General features: G+C 50.0%; 1 protein-coding gene across 2 annotated transcripts in view; it reads left to right on the top strand.

The window, feature by feature from the left end:
- Positions 1 to 19,156, top strand: part of LOC137346293 (class I histocompatibility antigen, F10 alpha chain-like) — a 49,832-nt gene that overhangs the window by 12,590 nt on the left and 18,086 nt on the right. For both annotated transcript variants that reach the window (XM_068009774.1, XM_068009775.1), the window contains exon 2: positions 1,228 to 1,488. In XM_068009774.1, the coding sequence (XP_067865875.1) occupies positions 1,228 to 1,488 (261 nt within the window). The remainder of the gene's footprint in view (positions 1 to 1,227; positions 1,489 to 19,156) is intronic.

The following is a 19,156-nucleotide window of genomic DNA, read 5'->3' on the forward strand; positions in this document are numbered from 1 at the left end:
GATTCCTGCACTGCCTGCCTAGTCATCTTGCTCTGCCTGATGGTCACCCATTCCCGTCCTGCCTGTGGAGTCTGAGCCTGCGATGTGACCACCTCTCTATATGTGCTATCAACAATACTCTCCACCCACGGATGCTCCACAATGTCCCCAGCTGCCCCTCCAGCTCTGAAACCCGGGCTTCCAGGAGCTGCAGCTGGAGACACTTTCTGCACACATGCTGGTCCCGGGCACTGGAATTGTTCCTGGCTTCCGACATGGAGGACGAGGAGCACACCACGGCTTTGAGCTCTCCTGCCGTGACTTAACCCTTTAAATTAAATTAAACCTTCTGGAAGATCTTACTGTCCAATAATATCAGTTACTCTAGAGGCCTTCTTCCCTGGTCCTCGTTATTACAGAACTCCCTAAAAAAAACCACTACTTACTATATTTGAAATAAAGTTTAAACTTTTAAACTTTTCTTATCTGAGATACTTACCCAGTTATTTATAGCTATTCCTGAACAGCAGTGACTCATCAACCAATCACTTTGCAGTGACGTCACTGTTAGCTTTTTTTTTCAAAACTTCGACACGCTGGAAGAGGTCCGACTGCTCTCCGCTCCCGGAAAGTAAGAGACTGGGCCTCGATCCTCGGGCTCGATTTATAGGCTCCGCTCTCGGCGTTCTCCCCACAGGTCCGCTCCGCTCCCAGAAAGTAAGAGACTGGGCCTCGATCCTCGGGCTCGATTTATAGGCTCCGCTCTCGGTGTTCTCCCCACAGGTCTGCTCCGCTCCTCTCCGCTCCCCGAAGGTAAGAGCTGTTGGTCAGCTCTGAACCCACACACTATCTCCCTCTTTTCTAGTCCGCTGCTCTAGCTTTGCTCCCTCACAGGCACGCTCTTTTCTAATCCATCACTCTATCTATTAATTTAATGCAGTACTTATATTCCCCAAAACCAGTTAAATTACTGCCCTGTTTAGAGAGAAAAAAAAACTTAAAACTCACCAACCACCCGCCTGCCTGCTCACCTAATTACTGCTTCCGGGCTTCAGTTCTCACATCTCACTGCTGGTCTCCAGCTCCTTTCCTCTGAATACTCCTTTTTTGTAAAAGGTCAGAGCAGCACCTCCTCCCTCACTGCACTGAATTCCCACACTTAACCAAATTCCCGAGCTGCACTCAGTCACCAGCTGCTACCTTTGTGCCTGCTTACTTAACCTGTCCCTTTATTTGTTTGTTTTACAGACAGTAATGTCTTTACTGTAATATATCTGGCAACCTCTGGCACGACTGAATTACCTGAGTATGTTGGTGTGGGAATGATCAATGAGGTTCCAGTAGCTTATTACGACAGTGATACCCACCACATAGTCTCCCGGCAGCAGTGGATGACAGACTCGTTTGATGCAGAGTACTGGGAATATCTCACAAATCGAGGGAATAAACATTGTGCAATTGCAAAGGAGAATCTGAATATGATAATGAAGGGGAGAAACCAGACATCGGGTAAGATCAGCACTGCAGAATCTCCCACCTTCCCTTTTCCCTCCTCTCTCACTGTCCAAGGCCCCAAACACTCCTTACTCTTTCAATACAGTATACTGCATTTGCTGCTCACAATGTGGTCTGTATGAATGGTTAATTATGATGTTAAAGGTAAACAGCTGAAGGGCATTGTTCAATTCAGGATTTGAAGTGAATATAAAGAGAGTCTGTTGGATACAAGGGTGGTGATTGAACAGATATGTAATGCTGCATTCTGTGAATAAATTCAATATCAGGAATAGGATCTGTGTATAGTTTCATTTTTCACCTGTTGGCATGGATCCAGTTAACATAGCAGAGGATGGCTGCCAAGAAGATTGGAAACTAAGGTTTTTTTTTCTCAAACAGAGGGTTGTAATCGGAGTTATTTTTGAGAAGAATGCCTGAAACCAAGTATAGAGTGTCAGGCTGTGACTTCCCACCGATGTTCTCAGAAGCTGAACCTTATGACCAATGGGAAAATAAAGTAGATATGTGGTCACGGGTTCTGTCCTTACCAAAGAGAAACGGCCACAAACCGCACGAACGATTCAGCTTCCTTCTCTAGTGAAGATCTGTGTGTTTGATCCTTTTTCAGTAGTCATGACAGTGAGTCAGCAATGTTCATTGTTCCAGCAATATGAACCACCTTGTACTTGTATTGCTGCAGTCTCAAAACTTATCTCTCAATTCGGGCACATGGTTTGGATCTGAGAGAATAAATCATCTGTAATGGATTGTGATCCATCGCTAATTCAAACTCGATGCCGAACAAGTATGCATGGAATAGTGCACGTGCCCACACCAATCCTAGGCCTCTTTCTCCATCTGAGAATATCTCCTCTCTAAATCAGTCAGAGATATACTCACATAAGCAACGATTCTCGGGCCCTCAGCCTGCATTTGCACCAGTACTGCTCCTAATCCTACTGGACTAGCATCTGCAATGACTTTTGTTGCATTTGGATCACAGTATCCCAGGGTTTGAGCATTTGTCAAGCTGCCTTTCAAAGCTCTGGATGCAGCTTTCTGTTCTTCATCAAATCTGAGTCACTCTTTCTGGTTAACTTCCTCAATGGATCAGCAAGCAAAGTTTGGGATATACCTCGCACAATAGCTCACAAATTCCAGAAAACTTCTCACTTCACTAGAGTTTTGTGGTCCACTTGCCTCTGCTATTGCTTCTATTTTGTCTTTGGCAGGATTGATTCCACTGCACTTGAGTTTATGGCCCAAAAACTTTAGCTCTGTCATGTCCAGCTGCATTTACTGTAAATCCTGCTGACTGCAATCCAGCCAATACTAATCTCAGCCTCTCGTCATGTTTCTCTCTATTGGCTGCATGAGCAATGATGTCCTTAGAGATATTAACTGTTTCTAGGATCCTTTGTGTCACCTAGTGGATTTCATGTTGGTAAATCTCTGGTGCCACACTGATGTCAAATACCAATCTCTTGTATCACTAAAGTCCACAATGAGTGACAAAAGTTGTCACCTTCCTTGAATCAGGATGGAGCTCCAGCTGGTGGTATCTTCATTTTAAGTCTAATTTGGAGAGTACCTTGCTTGAAAGATTTCATCCACAGCGAGAATTGGGTGACATTCTCCCATTGCCGCTTTATTCACCTGTCATATATAGACACAGAATCTGATGTCACCATTTGGTTTAGGCACTACCACAACAGGACTCGTCCACGGGATTGGTCCTTCAACTGACTCTATGGTATCTTGGTCAATCAGTCCCTTGATCTTTGCCTCAACTTTCCCTCTCAGACCAAAAGGTGTTCTGTGTACAGGCTGAACTACAGGCTTCACGTTCTCATCAATTGTTAATTTCACTTGGTGGTTGTGCAACTTCACAATTCCTTGAAACTCTGGTTCAACCACCTCTGGAAGCTCTGCATAGGATTTCACAGAATTCACTTTCAATCCAGTGTGGAGCACCCCCAAGTCTTGGCCTGCTTCTCAGCTCAGAAGAGGCTCACTATCCCCCTCAATAACTACACATTCTTCCTCTGCACTCTGATCCCCAGCTCTCACTCACTGTGAAACATACAACAGTATGAAGTGGGGTTTTAGATTAGTAAGGATAAAGCTTTTTGACACATTTTCGAGATGTGCACTTGATTCTCTTTGTCTTCAGTTCTTCCCAAAGTGCTCTGCTGATGACATTACTTCACTGCCTGAATCTACAATAATACTCACTTCAACACCTCCAACAATCACTGGAACTTTCTCATGGTTGCTTCCATTGACAGAAAACATGCATCCATGATTGCTATTCATGTCCTCACTCACTGCATCATCTTCAACTCATCTCACAGTTGTAATATTTCCATCTCCTTCCTTTACATGGTTTGCCAGGCTTCCCACTTTGTTCAGCTTGGCAAAATGGTCTTTTCCCCCACATTTTCTGCATATCTTTCCTTGGCAGGACAGCGATCATCTCTTCCATAGTGCCCCAAGTTGCCACATCTGAAACACTCCCAGACTTTTGCTGTTTATGTTTACATGTACCTGGATTCCATTGTGTCACTCAATTAACCTCAGATTTTGTCGTACCAATGATGGAAATGGGAGGTGGTGGTGTAGTGGTATTGTCACCGGACTAGTAGCTTAGAGACCCAAGGTATTGCTCTGACGACGTGGGGTCAAATCCAACCATGTCAAAAGGTAGAATTTAAATTCAATTAATAAAAATAATTGGAATTATAAAGTTAGTCTAATGATGGCCATTGTTGCTTTTTGTAAAAACCCATCTGGTTCACAAATGTCATTTAGAGAAGGAAATCTGCTCTCCTTACCTGGTCTGACCTACAAGTGACTCCAGACCCACAGCAATGTAGTTGACTCATAAATGCCCTCTGAAATTGCCTAGCAAGCCAATCAATTGTATTTGACTGCTACAAGATCAATAAGGAATGCAACTGGACAGAACACCCGACATCCACACCCGAAATGACAACAACAAACCCAGCCCTATTGACCATCCAAAGTTCTCCTTACTAACATCTGGGTGCTTGTGCCAAAGTTGGGAGAGCTGTCCCACAGAAAAGTCAAGCAACAGCCTGACACAGTCATACTCACCAAATCATACTTTACAGGTAATGTCCCAGACACCACCATCACCATCCCTGGGTATGCCCTATCTCCCCAGCAGGACAGACCCCGCAAAGGTGGTGGCACAGTGGTCTGCAGTAGGGAGAGAGTTGCCCTAACAGTCCTCAACATAGACTCCAGGTCCATGAAGTCTGATGGCATCAGGTCGAACATGGGCAAGAAAACTTTCTGCTGATTACCACCTACTGCCCTCCCTCAGCTGATAAATCAGTACTCCTCCATGTTGAACACCACTTGGAGGAAGCACTGAGGGTGGCAAGGGTGCAGGATGTACTCTGGGTGGGGGACTTCAATATCCATCACCAGGAGTGGCTCGAAAGTACCACTACTGACCGAGCTGGCCAAATCCTAAAGGACATAGGTGGTGAGGGAACCAACAAGAGGGAAAAATATACTTGACCTCATCCTCACCAATCTGCCTGCCGCAGATGCATCTGTCCATGACAGTATTGGTATGTGTGACCACCACACAGTCCTTGATGAAGACCCCCATCTTCACATTGAGGATAACGTCCATCGTGTGTGTGGTACTAACACCGTGCTAAATGGGATAGATTTTGAACTGATATAGCAGCTAAAAACTGGGCATCCATGAGGCACTGTGGGCCAACAGCAGCAGCAGCAGAATTGAACTCAACCACAATCTGTAAATTCATAGCTCGGCATATTCCCCACTCTACCATTACCATCAAACTGGGAGGTTAACCCTGTATCAGTGAAGAGTGCAGGAGGGCATGCCAGGAGCAGCACCAGGCATAGCTCAAAATGAGATGTCAACCTGGTGAAGCTACAACACAGGACTATCTGCGTGCCAAACTGTGTAAGCAGCATGCGATAGACAGAGCTAAGCGATCCCATAACCAACGGATCAGATCTAAGCTCTGCAGGTGGACAATTAAACAACTAGCTGGAGCAGGTGGCTCCACAAATATCCCCATCCTCAATGATGGGGGAGCCCAGCACATCAGTGCGAAAGATAAGGCTGAAGCATTTGCAACAATCATAAGTCAGAAGTGCCGAGTTGATGATCAATTGCAGCCTCCTCCCGAAGTCCCCAGCATCATAGATGCCAGTCTTCAGCAATTCAATTCACTCCGTGTGATATCAAAAAATGACTGAAGGCACTGGATACAGAAAAAGCGATGGGCCTTTACAATATTCCGGCAATAGCACTGAAGACCTGTGCTCCAGAACTTGCCGGGCCCCTAGCCAAGCTGTTGCAGTTCGGCTACAACACTGACATCTACCCAGCAATGTGGAAAATTGCCCATGCATGTCCTGTACACAAAAAGCAGGACAAGTCAATTACCGCCCCATCACTCTGCTCTCAAACATCAGTAAAGTGATGGATGGTGTCTTCAGCAGTGCTATCAAGTAGCACGTACTTAGCAATAACCTGCTCACTGATGCTCAGTTTGGGTTCTGTCAGGGCCACTCAATTCCAGACCTCATTACAGCCTTGGTTCAAACTTGACCAAAAAAGCTGAACTCAAGAGGTGAGGTGAGAGTGACTGCCCTTGACATCAAGGCAGCATTTGATCGAGTATGGCATCAAGGAGCCCTAGCAAAACTGGAGTCAATGGGAATCAGGGGAAAACTTTCTGCTGGTTGGAGTTGCACCTAGTGCAAAGGAAGAGGATTGTGGTTGTTGGAGGTCAATCACCTCAGCTCCCGGATATCACTGCAGGAGTTCCTCAGGGTAGTGTCCTAGGCCTAGCCATCTTCAGCTGCTTCATCAATGACCTTCCTTCAATCATAAGGTCAGAAGTGGGGATGTTCGCTGATGATTGCACAATGTTGGTAGGTAAATTGCCCATTATAAATTGTCCCTAGTATAGGTAGGTGGTGGGGAAATATAGGGACAGGTGGGGATGTGGTAGGAATATGGGATTAGTGTAGGATTAGTATAAATGGGTGGTTGATGGTCAGCACAGACTCGGTGGGCTGAAGGGCCTGTTTCAGTGCTGTATCTCTAAAACTAAAATTAAATTAAACTAACATTCATGACTCCTCAGATACTGAAGCAGTCCGTGTAGAAATGCAGCAAGACCTGGACAATATCCAGGCTTGGGCTGATAAGTGGCAAATAACATTGGTGCCACATAAGTGCCAGGCAATGACCATCTCCAACAAGAGAGAATCGAGCCATCTCCCCTTGACATTCAATGGCATGATCATCGCTGAATCCCCCACTATCAACATTCTGGGGATTACCATTGACCGGAATCTGAACTGGAGTAGCCATATACACACTGTGGCTACAAGAGCAGGTCAGAGGCTAGGAATCCTGCGGCAAGTAACTCACCTCCTGATTCCCCAAAGCCAGTCCACCATTTACAAGGCACATATCAGGAGTGTGATGGAATACTCTCCACTTGCCTGGATGGCTGGATCTCCAACAACACTCAAGAAGCTCGACACCATCCAGAACAAAGCAACCCGCTTGATTGGCACCCCATCGACAAACACGGCACCTTCCCCTTCAATCGCAGGAAGTGTAATACCTGCCCATTTACCTCCTCTCTCCTCACTATCCCAGGCCCCAAACACTCCTTTCAGGTGAAGCAGCGATTTACTTGTACTTCTTTCAATGTAGTATACTGTATTCGCTGCTCACAATGTGGTCTCCTCTACATTGGGGAGACCAAACGCAGACTGGCTGACTGTTTTGCGGAACATCTCCGCTCAGTCCGCAAGCAGGACCCCGAGCTTCCGGTTGCTTGCCATTTCAACACTCCCCCCTGCCCTCATGCTCACCTCTCTGTCCTGGGAAAACTGCAGTGTTCCAGTGAACATCAACGCAAGCTCGAGGAACAGCATCTCATTTTCCGATTGGGCATACTACAGCCTGATGGACTGAACATTGAGTTCAATAATTTCAGAGCATGACGGGCCCCCCATTTTAATTTTTTTTTAATTTATTTTTTCTGTTTCTTTTTTTGTGTTAGTTTTATTTTATTTCATCTTAGTTTGTTCAGTTTGCTTACCCACTTTACCCACAGCTTGTGGCTGTTCAATTTTCACTCTGTTAAAACCCTATCGGTACTAATGCTTTGTCTTTCAACGCACCATTAACATATTGTTTGCATTTGCTCCATGACTATCTGGTCAGCTATTCTGTGGCCTTGTCCTATCTGCACCTTCTCCTTTGTTATCTCTTGCCCTACCCCCACTTTATTTGCTTGTAACCTTTCACATTTCTAATATTTGCCAGTTTTGATGAAGGGACACTGACCCGAAACGTTAACTCTGCTTCTCTCTCCACAGATGCTGCCAGACCTGCTGAGTATTTCCAGCATTTCTTGTTTTCATTCCTGCTCCTTATTCTTGTGTTCTGTCAGGTGGTAGGAGTTTAAGAGACAAAAAGCAAATTGTCTTAAAGTTACATCAACAATTTGCTCATCCCTCTTGTCATAGATTAAAAATCTTATTAAAAGATGCGGGGTGGCTGATGATGAGTACAGAAAGCTTATATTGCAGAGATTAATGAAAACATTGATATATGCAAAAAGTATCAGAGGACACCATCATGGTCTGTTGTAGGTTTCCCATTAGCAAGAGACTTTAATGAAGTAGCGGCTAGGGATTTAAAAGGAGTGGGGCAAGTATAAAAGCATTTTCGTTTTGCACTTCATAGACATGGCAGCAAGATTCCGTCTTTCTACAGTGATACATAGTAAAGATAAAAGAGTGATTGTGCAGAAAGTCATGGAGGCATCCATCGCGGTGATGCCGGGCCGGCGCTGGGATGCATCGCGGTGATGCCGGGCTGGCAGTGGCATCCATCGCTGCGACGCCGGGCCGACACTGGGATCCATCGCGGTGATGCGGGCCGGCGCTGGGATCCATCGCGGTGGTGCAGGGTCGGCGGTGGGATCCATCGCGATGATGCCAGGCCGGCGGAGGCATCCATCGCGGTGGTGCAGGGCCGATGGAGGCATCCATCGCGGTGATGCCGGGCCGACACTGGGATCCATCGCGGTGATGCGGGCCGGCGCTGGGATCCATCGCGGTGGTGCAGGGTCGGCGGTGGGATCCATCGCGGTGATGCCAGGCCGGCGGAGGCATCCATCGCGGTGGTGCAAGGCCGGCGGTGGGATCCATCGCGGTGATGGCGGGCCGGCGCTGGGATCCATCGCGGTGATGCCAGGTCGGCGGAGGCATCCATCGCTGTGACGCCGGGCCGACACTGGGATCCATCGCGGTGATGCGGGCCAGCGCTGGGATCCATCGCGGTGGTGCAGGGTCGGCGGTGGGATCCATCGCGGTGATGCCAGGCTGGCGGAGGCATCCATCGCAGTGGTGCAGGGCCGGCGGTGGGATCCATCGCGGTGATGCCGGGCTGGCAGGGGCATCCATCGCTGTGACGCTGGGCCGACGCTGGGAACCATCGCGGTGATGCGGGCCGGCGCTGGGATCCATTGCGGTGGTGCAGGGCCGGTGGTGGGATCCATCACGATGTTTCCAGGCCGGCGGTGGGATCCATCGCGGTGATGCCGGGCCGGCGGTGGCATACATCGCGGTGATGCCAGGCCGGCGGTGGCATCCATCGTGGTGATGCTGGGCCGGCGGTTGCATCCATCGCGGTGATGCCAGGCCGGCGGTGGGATCCATCGCGAAGGTTGCGGGCCGGCGGTGGGATCCATCGCGGTGATGCCGGGCCGGCGGTGGCATCCATCGTGGTGATGCCAGGCCGGCGGTGGCATCCATCGTGGTGATGCTGGGCCGGCGGTGGCATCCATCGCTGTGAGGCCGAGCCCGCGGTGAGATCTATTACTGTGATACCGAGCCCGCGGTGGGATCTATTGCTGTGATACAGAGCCCGCGGTGGGATCTATTAGTGTGCTACCGAGCCCGCGGTGGGATCTATTGCTGTGATACACAGCCCGCAGTGGGATCTATTAGTGTGATACCGAGCCTGCGGTGGGATCTATTAGTGTGACACCGAGCCCGCGGTGGGATCTATTGCTGTGATACAGAGCCCGCGGTGAGATCTATTGCTGTGATACCAGGCCCGCGGTGGGATCTATTGCTGTGATACAAAGCCCGCTGTGGGATCTATTGCTGTGATACAGAGCCCGAGGTGGGATCTATTACAGTGATAGTGAGCCCGCGGTAGGATCTATTAGTGTGATAATGAGCCCGCGGTGGGATCTATTAATGTGATACCGTGCCCGCGGTGAGATCTATTGCTGTGATACCGGGCCCGCGGTGGGATCTATTACAGTGATACTGGGCCCGCGGTGGGATCTATTACTGTGATACTGAGCCCGCGGTTGGATCTATTAGTGTGATACTGAGCCCGCGGTGGGATCCATTACTGTGATACTGAGCCCGCGGTGGGATCTATTACTGTGATACCGAGCCCGCGGTGGGATCTATTACGGTGATACCGGGCCCGCGGTGGGATCTATTACGGTGATACCGGGCCCGCGGTGGGATCTATTACTGTGATACTGAGCCCGCGGTTGCATCTATTAGTGTGATACTGAGCCCGCGGTGGGATCTATTACTGTGATACCGACCCCGCGGTGGGTCTATTACTGTGATACTGAGCCCGCGGTTGGATCTATTACTGTGATACAGAGCCCGCGGTGGTATCTATTGCTGTGATACAGAGCCCGTGGTGTTATCTTTTGCTGTGATACCGAGCCCGCACTGGTATCTATTAGTGTGATACTGAGCCCGTGGTGGTATCTATTGCTGTGATACAGAGCCCGTGGTGTTATCTTTTGCTGTGATACCGAGCCCGCACTGGTATCTATTGCTGTGATACCGAGCCCGCACTGGTATCTATTGCCTGTGATACCGAGCCCGCACTGGTATCTATTGCTGTGATACCGAGCCCGCACTGGTATCTATTACTGTGATACTGAGCCCGCAGTGGGATCTTTTGCTGTGATACCGAGCCCGTGGTGGTATCTGTTGCTGTGATGCTGAGCCCGCGGTGGGATCTATTACTGTGATACTGAGCCCGCGGTGGGAACTATTACTGTGATACTGAGCCCGCACTGGTATCTGTTGCTGTGATACTGAGCCCGCGGTGGGATTTATTACTGTGATACTGAGCCCGCACTGGTATCTATTGCTGTGATACTGAGCCCGCACTGGTATCTGTTGCTGTGATACTGAGCCCGCGGTGGGATCTATTGCTGTGATACTGAGCCAGCGGTGGGATCTATTACTGTGAGACTGAGCCCGCGGTGGGATCTATTGCTGTGATACTGAGCCCGCAGTGGGATTTATTACTGTGATACTGAGCCCGCACTGGTATCTATTACTGTGATACTGAGCCCGCAGTGGGATTTATTACTGTGAAACTGAGCCCGCACTGGTATCTGTTGCTGTGATACTGAGCCCGCAGTGGGATCTATTGCTGTGATACTGAGCCAGCGGTGGGATCTATTACTGTGAGACTGAGCCCGCGGTGGGATCTATTGCTGTGATACTGAGCCCGCAGTGGGATTTATTACTGTGATACTGAGCCCGCACTGGTATCTATTACTGTGATACTGAGCCCGCGGTGGGATCTATTGCTGTGATACTGAGCCCGCGGTGGAATCCAATATTGTGATACTGAGCCCGCACTGGTATCTATTAGTGTGATACTGAGCCTGCAATGGGATCTATTGCTGTGATACCGAGCCCGCACTGGTATCTATTGCTGTGATACTGAGCCCGCACTGGTATCTATTGCTGTGATACTGAGCCCGCACTGGTATCTATTGCTGTGATACTGAGCCCGCGGTGGGATCTATTGCTGTGATACTGAGCCCGCGGTGGAATCCAATATTGTGATACTGAGCCCGCACTGGTATCTATTAGTGTGATACTGAGCCTGCAATGGGATCTATTGCTGTGATACCGAGCCCGCACTGGTATCTATTGCTGTGATACTGAGCCCGCGGTGGAATCTATTGCTGTGATACAGAGCCCTGGTGGTATCTATTGCTGTGAAACAGAGCCCGTGGTGTTATCTTTTGCTGTGATACCGAGCCCGCACTGGTATCTATTGCCTGTGATACCGAGCCCGCACTGGTATCTATTGCTGTGATACCGAGCCCGCACTGGTATCTATTACTGTGATACTGAGCCCGCAGTGGGATCTTTTGCTGTGATACCGAGCCCGCGGTGGGATCTATTACTGTGATACTGAGCCCGCAGTGGGATCTATTGCTTTGATACTGAGCCCGCGGTGGTATCTATTGCTGTGATACTGAGCCCGCACTGGTATCTATTACTGTGATACTGAGCCCGCAGTGGGATCTATTGCTGTGATACTGAGCCTGCAGTGGGATCTATTGCTGTGATACTGAGCCCGCAGTGGGATCTATTGCTGTGATACTGAGCCCGCACTGGTATCTATTACTGTGATACTGAGCCCGCAATGGTATCTATTGCTGTGATACCGAGCCCGCAGTGGGATCTATTGCTGTGATACTGAGCCCGCACTGTTATCTATTACTGTGATACTGAGCCCGCACTGGTATCTATTACTGTGATACTGAGCCCGCAGTGGGATCTATTACTGTGATACTGAGCCCGCAATGGGATATATTGCTGTGATACCGAGCCCGCAGTGGGATCTATTGCTGTGATACTGAGCCCGCAATGGGATCTATTGCTGTGATACTGAGCCCGCGGTGGGATCTATTGCTGTGATACTGAGCCCGCACTGTTATCTATTACTGTGATACTGAGCCCGCACTGTTATCTATTACTGTGATACTGAGCCCGCAGTGGGATCTATTACTGTGATACTGAGCCCGCAATGGGATCTATTGCTGTGATACCGAGCCTGCAGTGGGATCTATTTCTGTGATACTGAGCCCGCAATGGGATCTATTACTGTGATACTGAGCCCGCACTGGTATCTATTGCTGTGATACTGAGCCCGCGGTGGGATCTATTACTGTGATACTGAGCCCGCGGTGGGATCTATTGCCGTGATACCGAGCCCGCGGTGGGATCTATTGCTGTGATACCGAGCCTGCAGTGGGATCTATTACTGTGATACTGAGCCCGCAATGGGATATATTGCTGTGATACCGAGCCCGCAGTGGGATCTATTGCTGTGATACTGAGCCCGCAATGGGATCTATTGCTGTGATACCGAGCCTGCAGTGGGATCTATTTCTGTGATACTGAGCCCGCAATGGGATCTATTACTGTGATACTGAGCCCGCACTGGTATCTATTGCTGTGATACTGAGCCCGCGGTGGGATCTATTACTGTGATACTGAGCCCGCGGTGGGATCTATTGCCGTGATACCGAGCCCGCGGTGGGATCTATTGCTGTGATACTGAGCCTGTGGTGGGATCTATTGCTGTGATACCGAGCCCGCGGTGGGATCTATTGCTGTGATACTGAGCCCACACTGGTATCTATTACTGTGATACTGAGCCCGCACTGGTATCTATTACTGTGATACTGAGCCCGCAGTGGGATCTATTGCTGTGATACTGAGCCCGTGGTGGGATCTATTGCTGTGATACTGAGCCCGCACTGGTATCTAATACTGTGATACTGAGCCCGCGGTGGGATCTATTGCTGTGATACTGAGCCCGCGGTGGGATCTATTGATGTGATACCGTGCCCGCGGTGGTATCTATTGCTGTGATACTGAGCCCGCGGTGGGATCTATTGATGTGATACTGAGCCCGTGTTGGATCTATTGCTGTGATACTGATCCCGTGGTGGTATCTATTGCTGTGATACCGAGCCCGTGGTGGAATCTATACTGTGATACTGAGCCCGCGGTGGGATCTATTGCTGTGATACCGAGCCCGTGGTGGAATCTATTACTGTGATACCGAGCCCGCGGTGGAATCTATTACTGTGATACTGAGCCCGTGGTGGAATCTATTACTGTGATACCGAGCCCGCGGTGGGATCTATTGCTGTGATACCGAGCCCGCGGTGGGATCTATTACTGTGATACGGAGCCCGTGGTGGAATCTATTACTGTGATACCGAGCCCGCGGTGGGATCTATTACTGTGATACTGAGCCCGCGGTGGAATCTATTACTGTGATACTGAGCCCGTGGTGGAATCTATTACTGTGATACCGAGCCCGCGGTGGGATCTATTGCTGTGATACTGAGCCCGCGGTGGGATGTATTGCTGTGATGCTGAGCCCGCGGTGGGATCTATTACTGTGATACCGAGCCTGCGGTGGGATCTATTGCTGTGATACTGAGCCCGCGGTGGGATTTATTACTGTGATACTGAGCCCGCACTGGTATCTATTGCTGTGATACTGAGCCCGCACTGGTATCTGTTGCTGTGATACTGAGCCCGCGGTGGGATCTATTGCTGTGATACTGAGCCCGCAGTGGGATCTATTGCTCTGATACCGAGCCCGTGGTGGAATCTATTACTGTGATACTGAGCCCGCGGTGGGATCTATTGCTGTGATACTGAGCCCGCACTGGTATCTATTGCTGTGATACTGAGCCCGCGGTGGGATCTATTACTGTGATACTGAGCCCGCACTGGTATCTAATACTGTGATACTGAGCCCGCGGTGGGATCTATTGCTGTGATACTGAGCCCGCGGTGGGATCTATTGATGTGATACCGTGCCCGCGGTGGTATCTATTGCTGTGATACTGAGCCCGCGGTGGGATCTATTGATGTGATACTGAGCCCGTGTTGGATCTATTGCTGTGATACTGATCCCGTGGTGGTATCTATTGCTGTGATACCGAGCCCGTGGTGGAATCTATACTGTGATACTGAGCCCGCGGTGGGATCTATTGCTGTGATACCGAGCCCGTGGTGGAATCTATTACTGTGATACCGAGCCCGCGGTGGAATCTATTACTGTGATACTGAGCCCGTGGTGGAATCTATTACTGTGATACCGAGCCCGCGGTGGGATCTATTGCTGTGATACCGAGCCCGCGGTGGGATCTATTACTGTGATACGGAGCCCGTGGTGGAATCTATTACTGTGATACCGAGCCCGCGGTGGGATTTATTACTGTGATACTGAGCCCGCACTGGTATCTATTTCTGTGATACTGAGCCCGCACTGGTATCTATTACTGTGATACTGAGCCCGCACTGGTATCTATTGCTGTGATACCGAGCCCGCAGTGGGATCTATTGCTGTGATACTGAGCCCGCGGTGGAATCCAATATTGTGATACCGAGCCCGCAGTGGGATCTATTACTGTGATACTGAGCCTGCAATGGGATCTATTGCTGTGATACCGAGCCCGCACTGGTATCTATTGCTGTGATACTGAGCCCGCGGTGGAATCTATTGCTGTGATACAGAGCCCGTGGTGGTATCTATTGCTGTGATACAGAGCCCGTGGTGTTATCCTTTGCTGTGATACCGAGCCCGCACTGGTATCTATTGCCTGTGATACCGAGCCCGCACTGGTATCTATTGCTGTGATACCGAGCCCGCACTGGTATCTATTACTGTGATACTGAGCCCGCAGTGGGATCTATTGCTTTGATACTGAGCCCGCGGTGGTATCTATTGCTGTGATACTGAGCCCGCACTGGTATCTATTACTGTGATACTGAGCCCGCAATGGGATCTATTGCTGTGATACCGAGCCCGCAGTGGGATCTATTGCTGTGATACTGAGCCCGCACTGTTATCTATTACTGTGATACTGAGCCCGCACTGGTATCTATTACTGTGATACTGAGCCCGCAGTGGGATCTATTACTGTGATACTGAGCCCGCAATGGGATCTATTGCTGTGATACCGAGCCCGTGGTGGGATCTATTACTGTGATACTCTGCCCGCGGTGGGATCTATTGCTGTGATACCGAGCCCGTGGTGGGATCTATTACTGTGATACCGAGCCCGTGGTGGGATCTATTGCTGTGATACTGGGCCCGCGGTGGGATCTATTACTGTGATACTGAGCCCGCGGTGGAATCCAATATTGTGATACTGAGCCCGCACTGGTATCTATTAGTGTGATACTGAGCCTGCAATGGGATCTATTGCTGTGATACCGAGCCCGCACTGGTATCTATTGCTGTGATACTGAGCCCGCGGTGGAATCTATTGCTGTGATACAGAGCCCTGGTGGTATCTATTGCTGTGAAACAGAGCCCGTGGTGTTATCTTTTGCTGTGATACCGAGCCCGCACTGGTATCTATTGCCTGTGATACCGAGCCCGCACTGGTATCTATTGCTGTGATACCGAGCCCGCACTGGTATCTATTACTGTGATACTGAGCCCGCAGTGGGATCTTTTGCTGTGATACCGAGCCCGCGGTGGGATCTATTACTGTGATACTGAGCCCGCAGTGGGATCTATTGCTTTGATACTGAGCCCGCGGTGGTATCTATTGCTGTGATACTGAGCCCGCACTGGTATCTATTACTGTGATACTGAGCCCGCAGTGGGATCTATTGCTGTGATACTGAGCCTGCAGTGGGATCTATTGCTGTGATACTGAGCCCGCAGTGGGATCTATTGCTGTGATACTGAGCCCGCACTGGTATCTATTACTGTGATACTGAGCCCGCAATGGTATCTATTGCTGTGATACCGAGCCCGCAGTGGGATCTATTGCTGTGATACTGAGCCCGCACTGTTATCTATTACTGTGATACTGAGCCCGCACTGGTATCTATTACTGTGATACTGAGCCCGCAGTGGGATCTATTACTGTGATACTGAGCCCGCAATGGGATATATTGCTGTGATACCGAGCCCGCAGTGGGATCTATTGCTGTGATACTGAGCCCGCAATGGGATCTATTGCTGTGATACTGAGCCCGCGGTGGGATCTATTGCTGTGATACTGAGCCCGCACTGTTATCTATTACTGTGATACTGAGCCCGCACTGTTATCTATTACTGTGATACTGAGCCCGCAGTGGGATCTATTACTGTGATACTGAGCCCGCAATGGGATCTATTGCTGTGATACCGAGCCTGCAGTGGGATCTATTTCTGTGATACTGAGCCCGCAATGGGATCTATTACTGTGATACTGAGCCCGCACTGGTATCTATTGCTGTGATACTGAGCCCGCGGTGGGATCTATTACTGTGATACTGAGCCCGCGGTGGGATCTATTGCCGTGATACCGAGCCCGCGGTGGGATCTATTGCTGTGATACCGAGCCTGCAGTGGGATCTATTACTGTGATACTGAGCCCGCAATGGGATATATTGCTGTGATACCGAGCCCGCAGTGGGATCTATTGCTGTGATACTGAGCCCGCAATGGGATCTATTGCTGTGATACCGAGCCTGCAGTGGGATCTATTTCTGTGATACTGAGCCCGCAATGGGATCTATTACTGTGATACTGAGCCCGCACTGGTATCTATTGCTGTGATACTGAGCCCGCGGTGGGATCTATTACTGTGATACTGAGCCCGCGGTGGGATCTATTGCCGTGATACCGAGCCCGCGGTGGGATCTATTGCTGTGATACTGAGCCTGTGGTGGGATCTATTGCTGTGATACCGAGCCCGCGGTGGGATCTATTGCTGTGATACTGAGCCCACACTGGTATCTATTACTGTGATACTGAGCCCGCACTGGTATCTATTACTGTGATACTGAGCCCGCAGTGGGATCTATTGCTGTGATACTGAGCCCGTGGTGGGATCTATTGCTGTGATACTGAGCCCGCACTGGTATCTAATACTGTGATACTGAGCCCGCGGTGGGATCTATTGCTGTGATACTGAGCCCGCGGTGGGATCTATTGATGTGATACCGTGCCCGCGGTGGTATCTATTGCTGTGATACTGAGCCCGCGGTGGGATCTATTGATGTGATACTGAGCCCGTGTTGGATCTATTGCTGTGATACTGATCCCGTGGTGGTATCTATTGCTGTGATACCGAGCCCGTGGTGGAATCTATACTGTGATACTGAGCCCGCGGTGGGATCTATTGCTTTGATACCGAGCCCGTGGTGGAATCTATTACTGTGATACCGAGCCCGCGGTGGAATCTATTACTGTGATACTGAGCCCGTGGTGGAATCTATTACTGTGATACCGAGCCCGCGGTGGGATCTATTGCTGTGATACCGAGCCCGCGGTGGGATCTATTACTGTGATACGGAGCCCGTGGTGGAATCTATTACTGTGATACCGAGCCCGCGGTGGGATCTATTACTGTGATACTGAGCCCGCGGTGGAATCTATTACTGTGATACTGAGCCCGTGGTGGAATCTATTACTGTGATACCGAGCCCGCGGTGGGATCTATTGCTGTGATACTGAGCCCGCGGTGGGATGTATTGCTGTGATGCTGAGCCCGCGGTGGGATCTATTACTGTGATACCGAGCCTGCGGTGGGATCTATTGCTGTGATACTGAGCCCGCGGTGGGATTTATTACTGTGATACTGAGCCCGCACTGGTATCTATTGCTGTGATACTGAGCCCGCACTGGTATCTGTTGCTGTGATACTGAGCCCGCGGTGGGATCTATTGCTGTGATACTGAGCCCGCAGTGGGATCTATTGCTCTGATACCGAGCCCGTGGTGGAATCTATTACTGTGATACTGAGCCCGCGGTGGGATCTATTGCTGTGATACTGAGCCCGCACTGGTATCTATTGCTGTGATACTGAGCCCGCGGTGGGATCTATTACTGTGATACTGAGCCCGCACTGGTATCTAATACTGTGATACTGAGCCCGCGGTGGGATCTATTGCTGTGATACTGAGCCCGCGGTGGGATCTATTGATGTGATACCGTGCCCGCGGTGGTATCTATTGCTGTGATACTGAGCCCGCGGTGGGATCTATTGATGTGATACTGAGCCCGTGTTGGATCTATTGCTGTGATACTGATCCCGTGGTGGTATCTATTGCTGTGATACCGAGCCCGTGGTGGAATCTATACTGTGATACTGAGCCCGCGGTGGGATCTATTGCTGTGATACCGAGCCCGTGGTGGAATCTATTACTGTGATACCGAGCCCGCGGTGGAATCTATTACTGTGATACTGAGCCCGTGGTGGAATCTATTACTGTGATACCGAGCCCGCGGTGGGATCTATTGCTGTGATACCGAGCCCGCGGTGGGATCTATTACTGTGATACGGAGCCCGTGGTGGAATCTATTACTGTGATACCGAGCCCGCGGTGGGATTTATTACTGTGATACTGAGCCCGCACTGGTATCTATTTCTGTGATCCTGAGCCCGCACTGGTATCTATTACTGTGATACTGAGCCCGCACTGGTATCTATTGCTGTGATACCGAGCCCGCAGTGGGATCTATTGCTGTGATACTGAGCCCGCGGTGGAATCCAATATTGTGATACCGAGCCCGCAGTGGGATCTATTACTGTGATACTGAGCCTGCAATGGGATCTATTGCTGTGATACCGAGCCCGCACTGGTATCTATTGCTGTGATACTGAGCCCGCGGTGGAATCTATTGCTGTGATACAGAGCCCGTGGTGGTATCTATTGCTGTGATACAGAGCCCGTGGTGTTATCCTTTGCTGTGATACCGAGCCCGCACTGGTATCTATTGCCTGTGATACCGAGCCCGCACTGGTATCTATTG

The sequence above is a fragment of the Heterodontus francisci genome, chromosome 29 (assembly GCF_036365525.1).
Source record: "Heterodontus francisci isolate sHetFra1 chromosome 29, sHetFra1.hap1, whole genome shotgun sequence".
NCBI lineage: Eukaryota > Metazoa > Chordata > Chondrichthyes > Heterodontiformes > Heterodontidae > Heterodontus > Heterodontus francisci.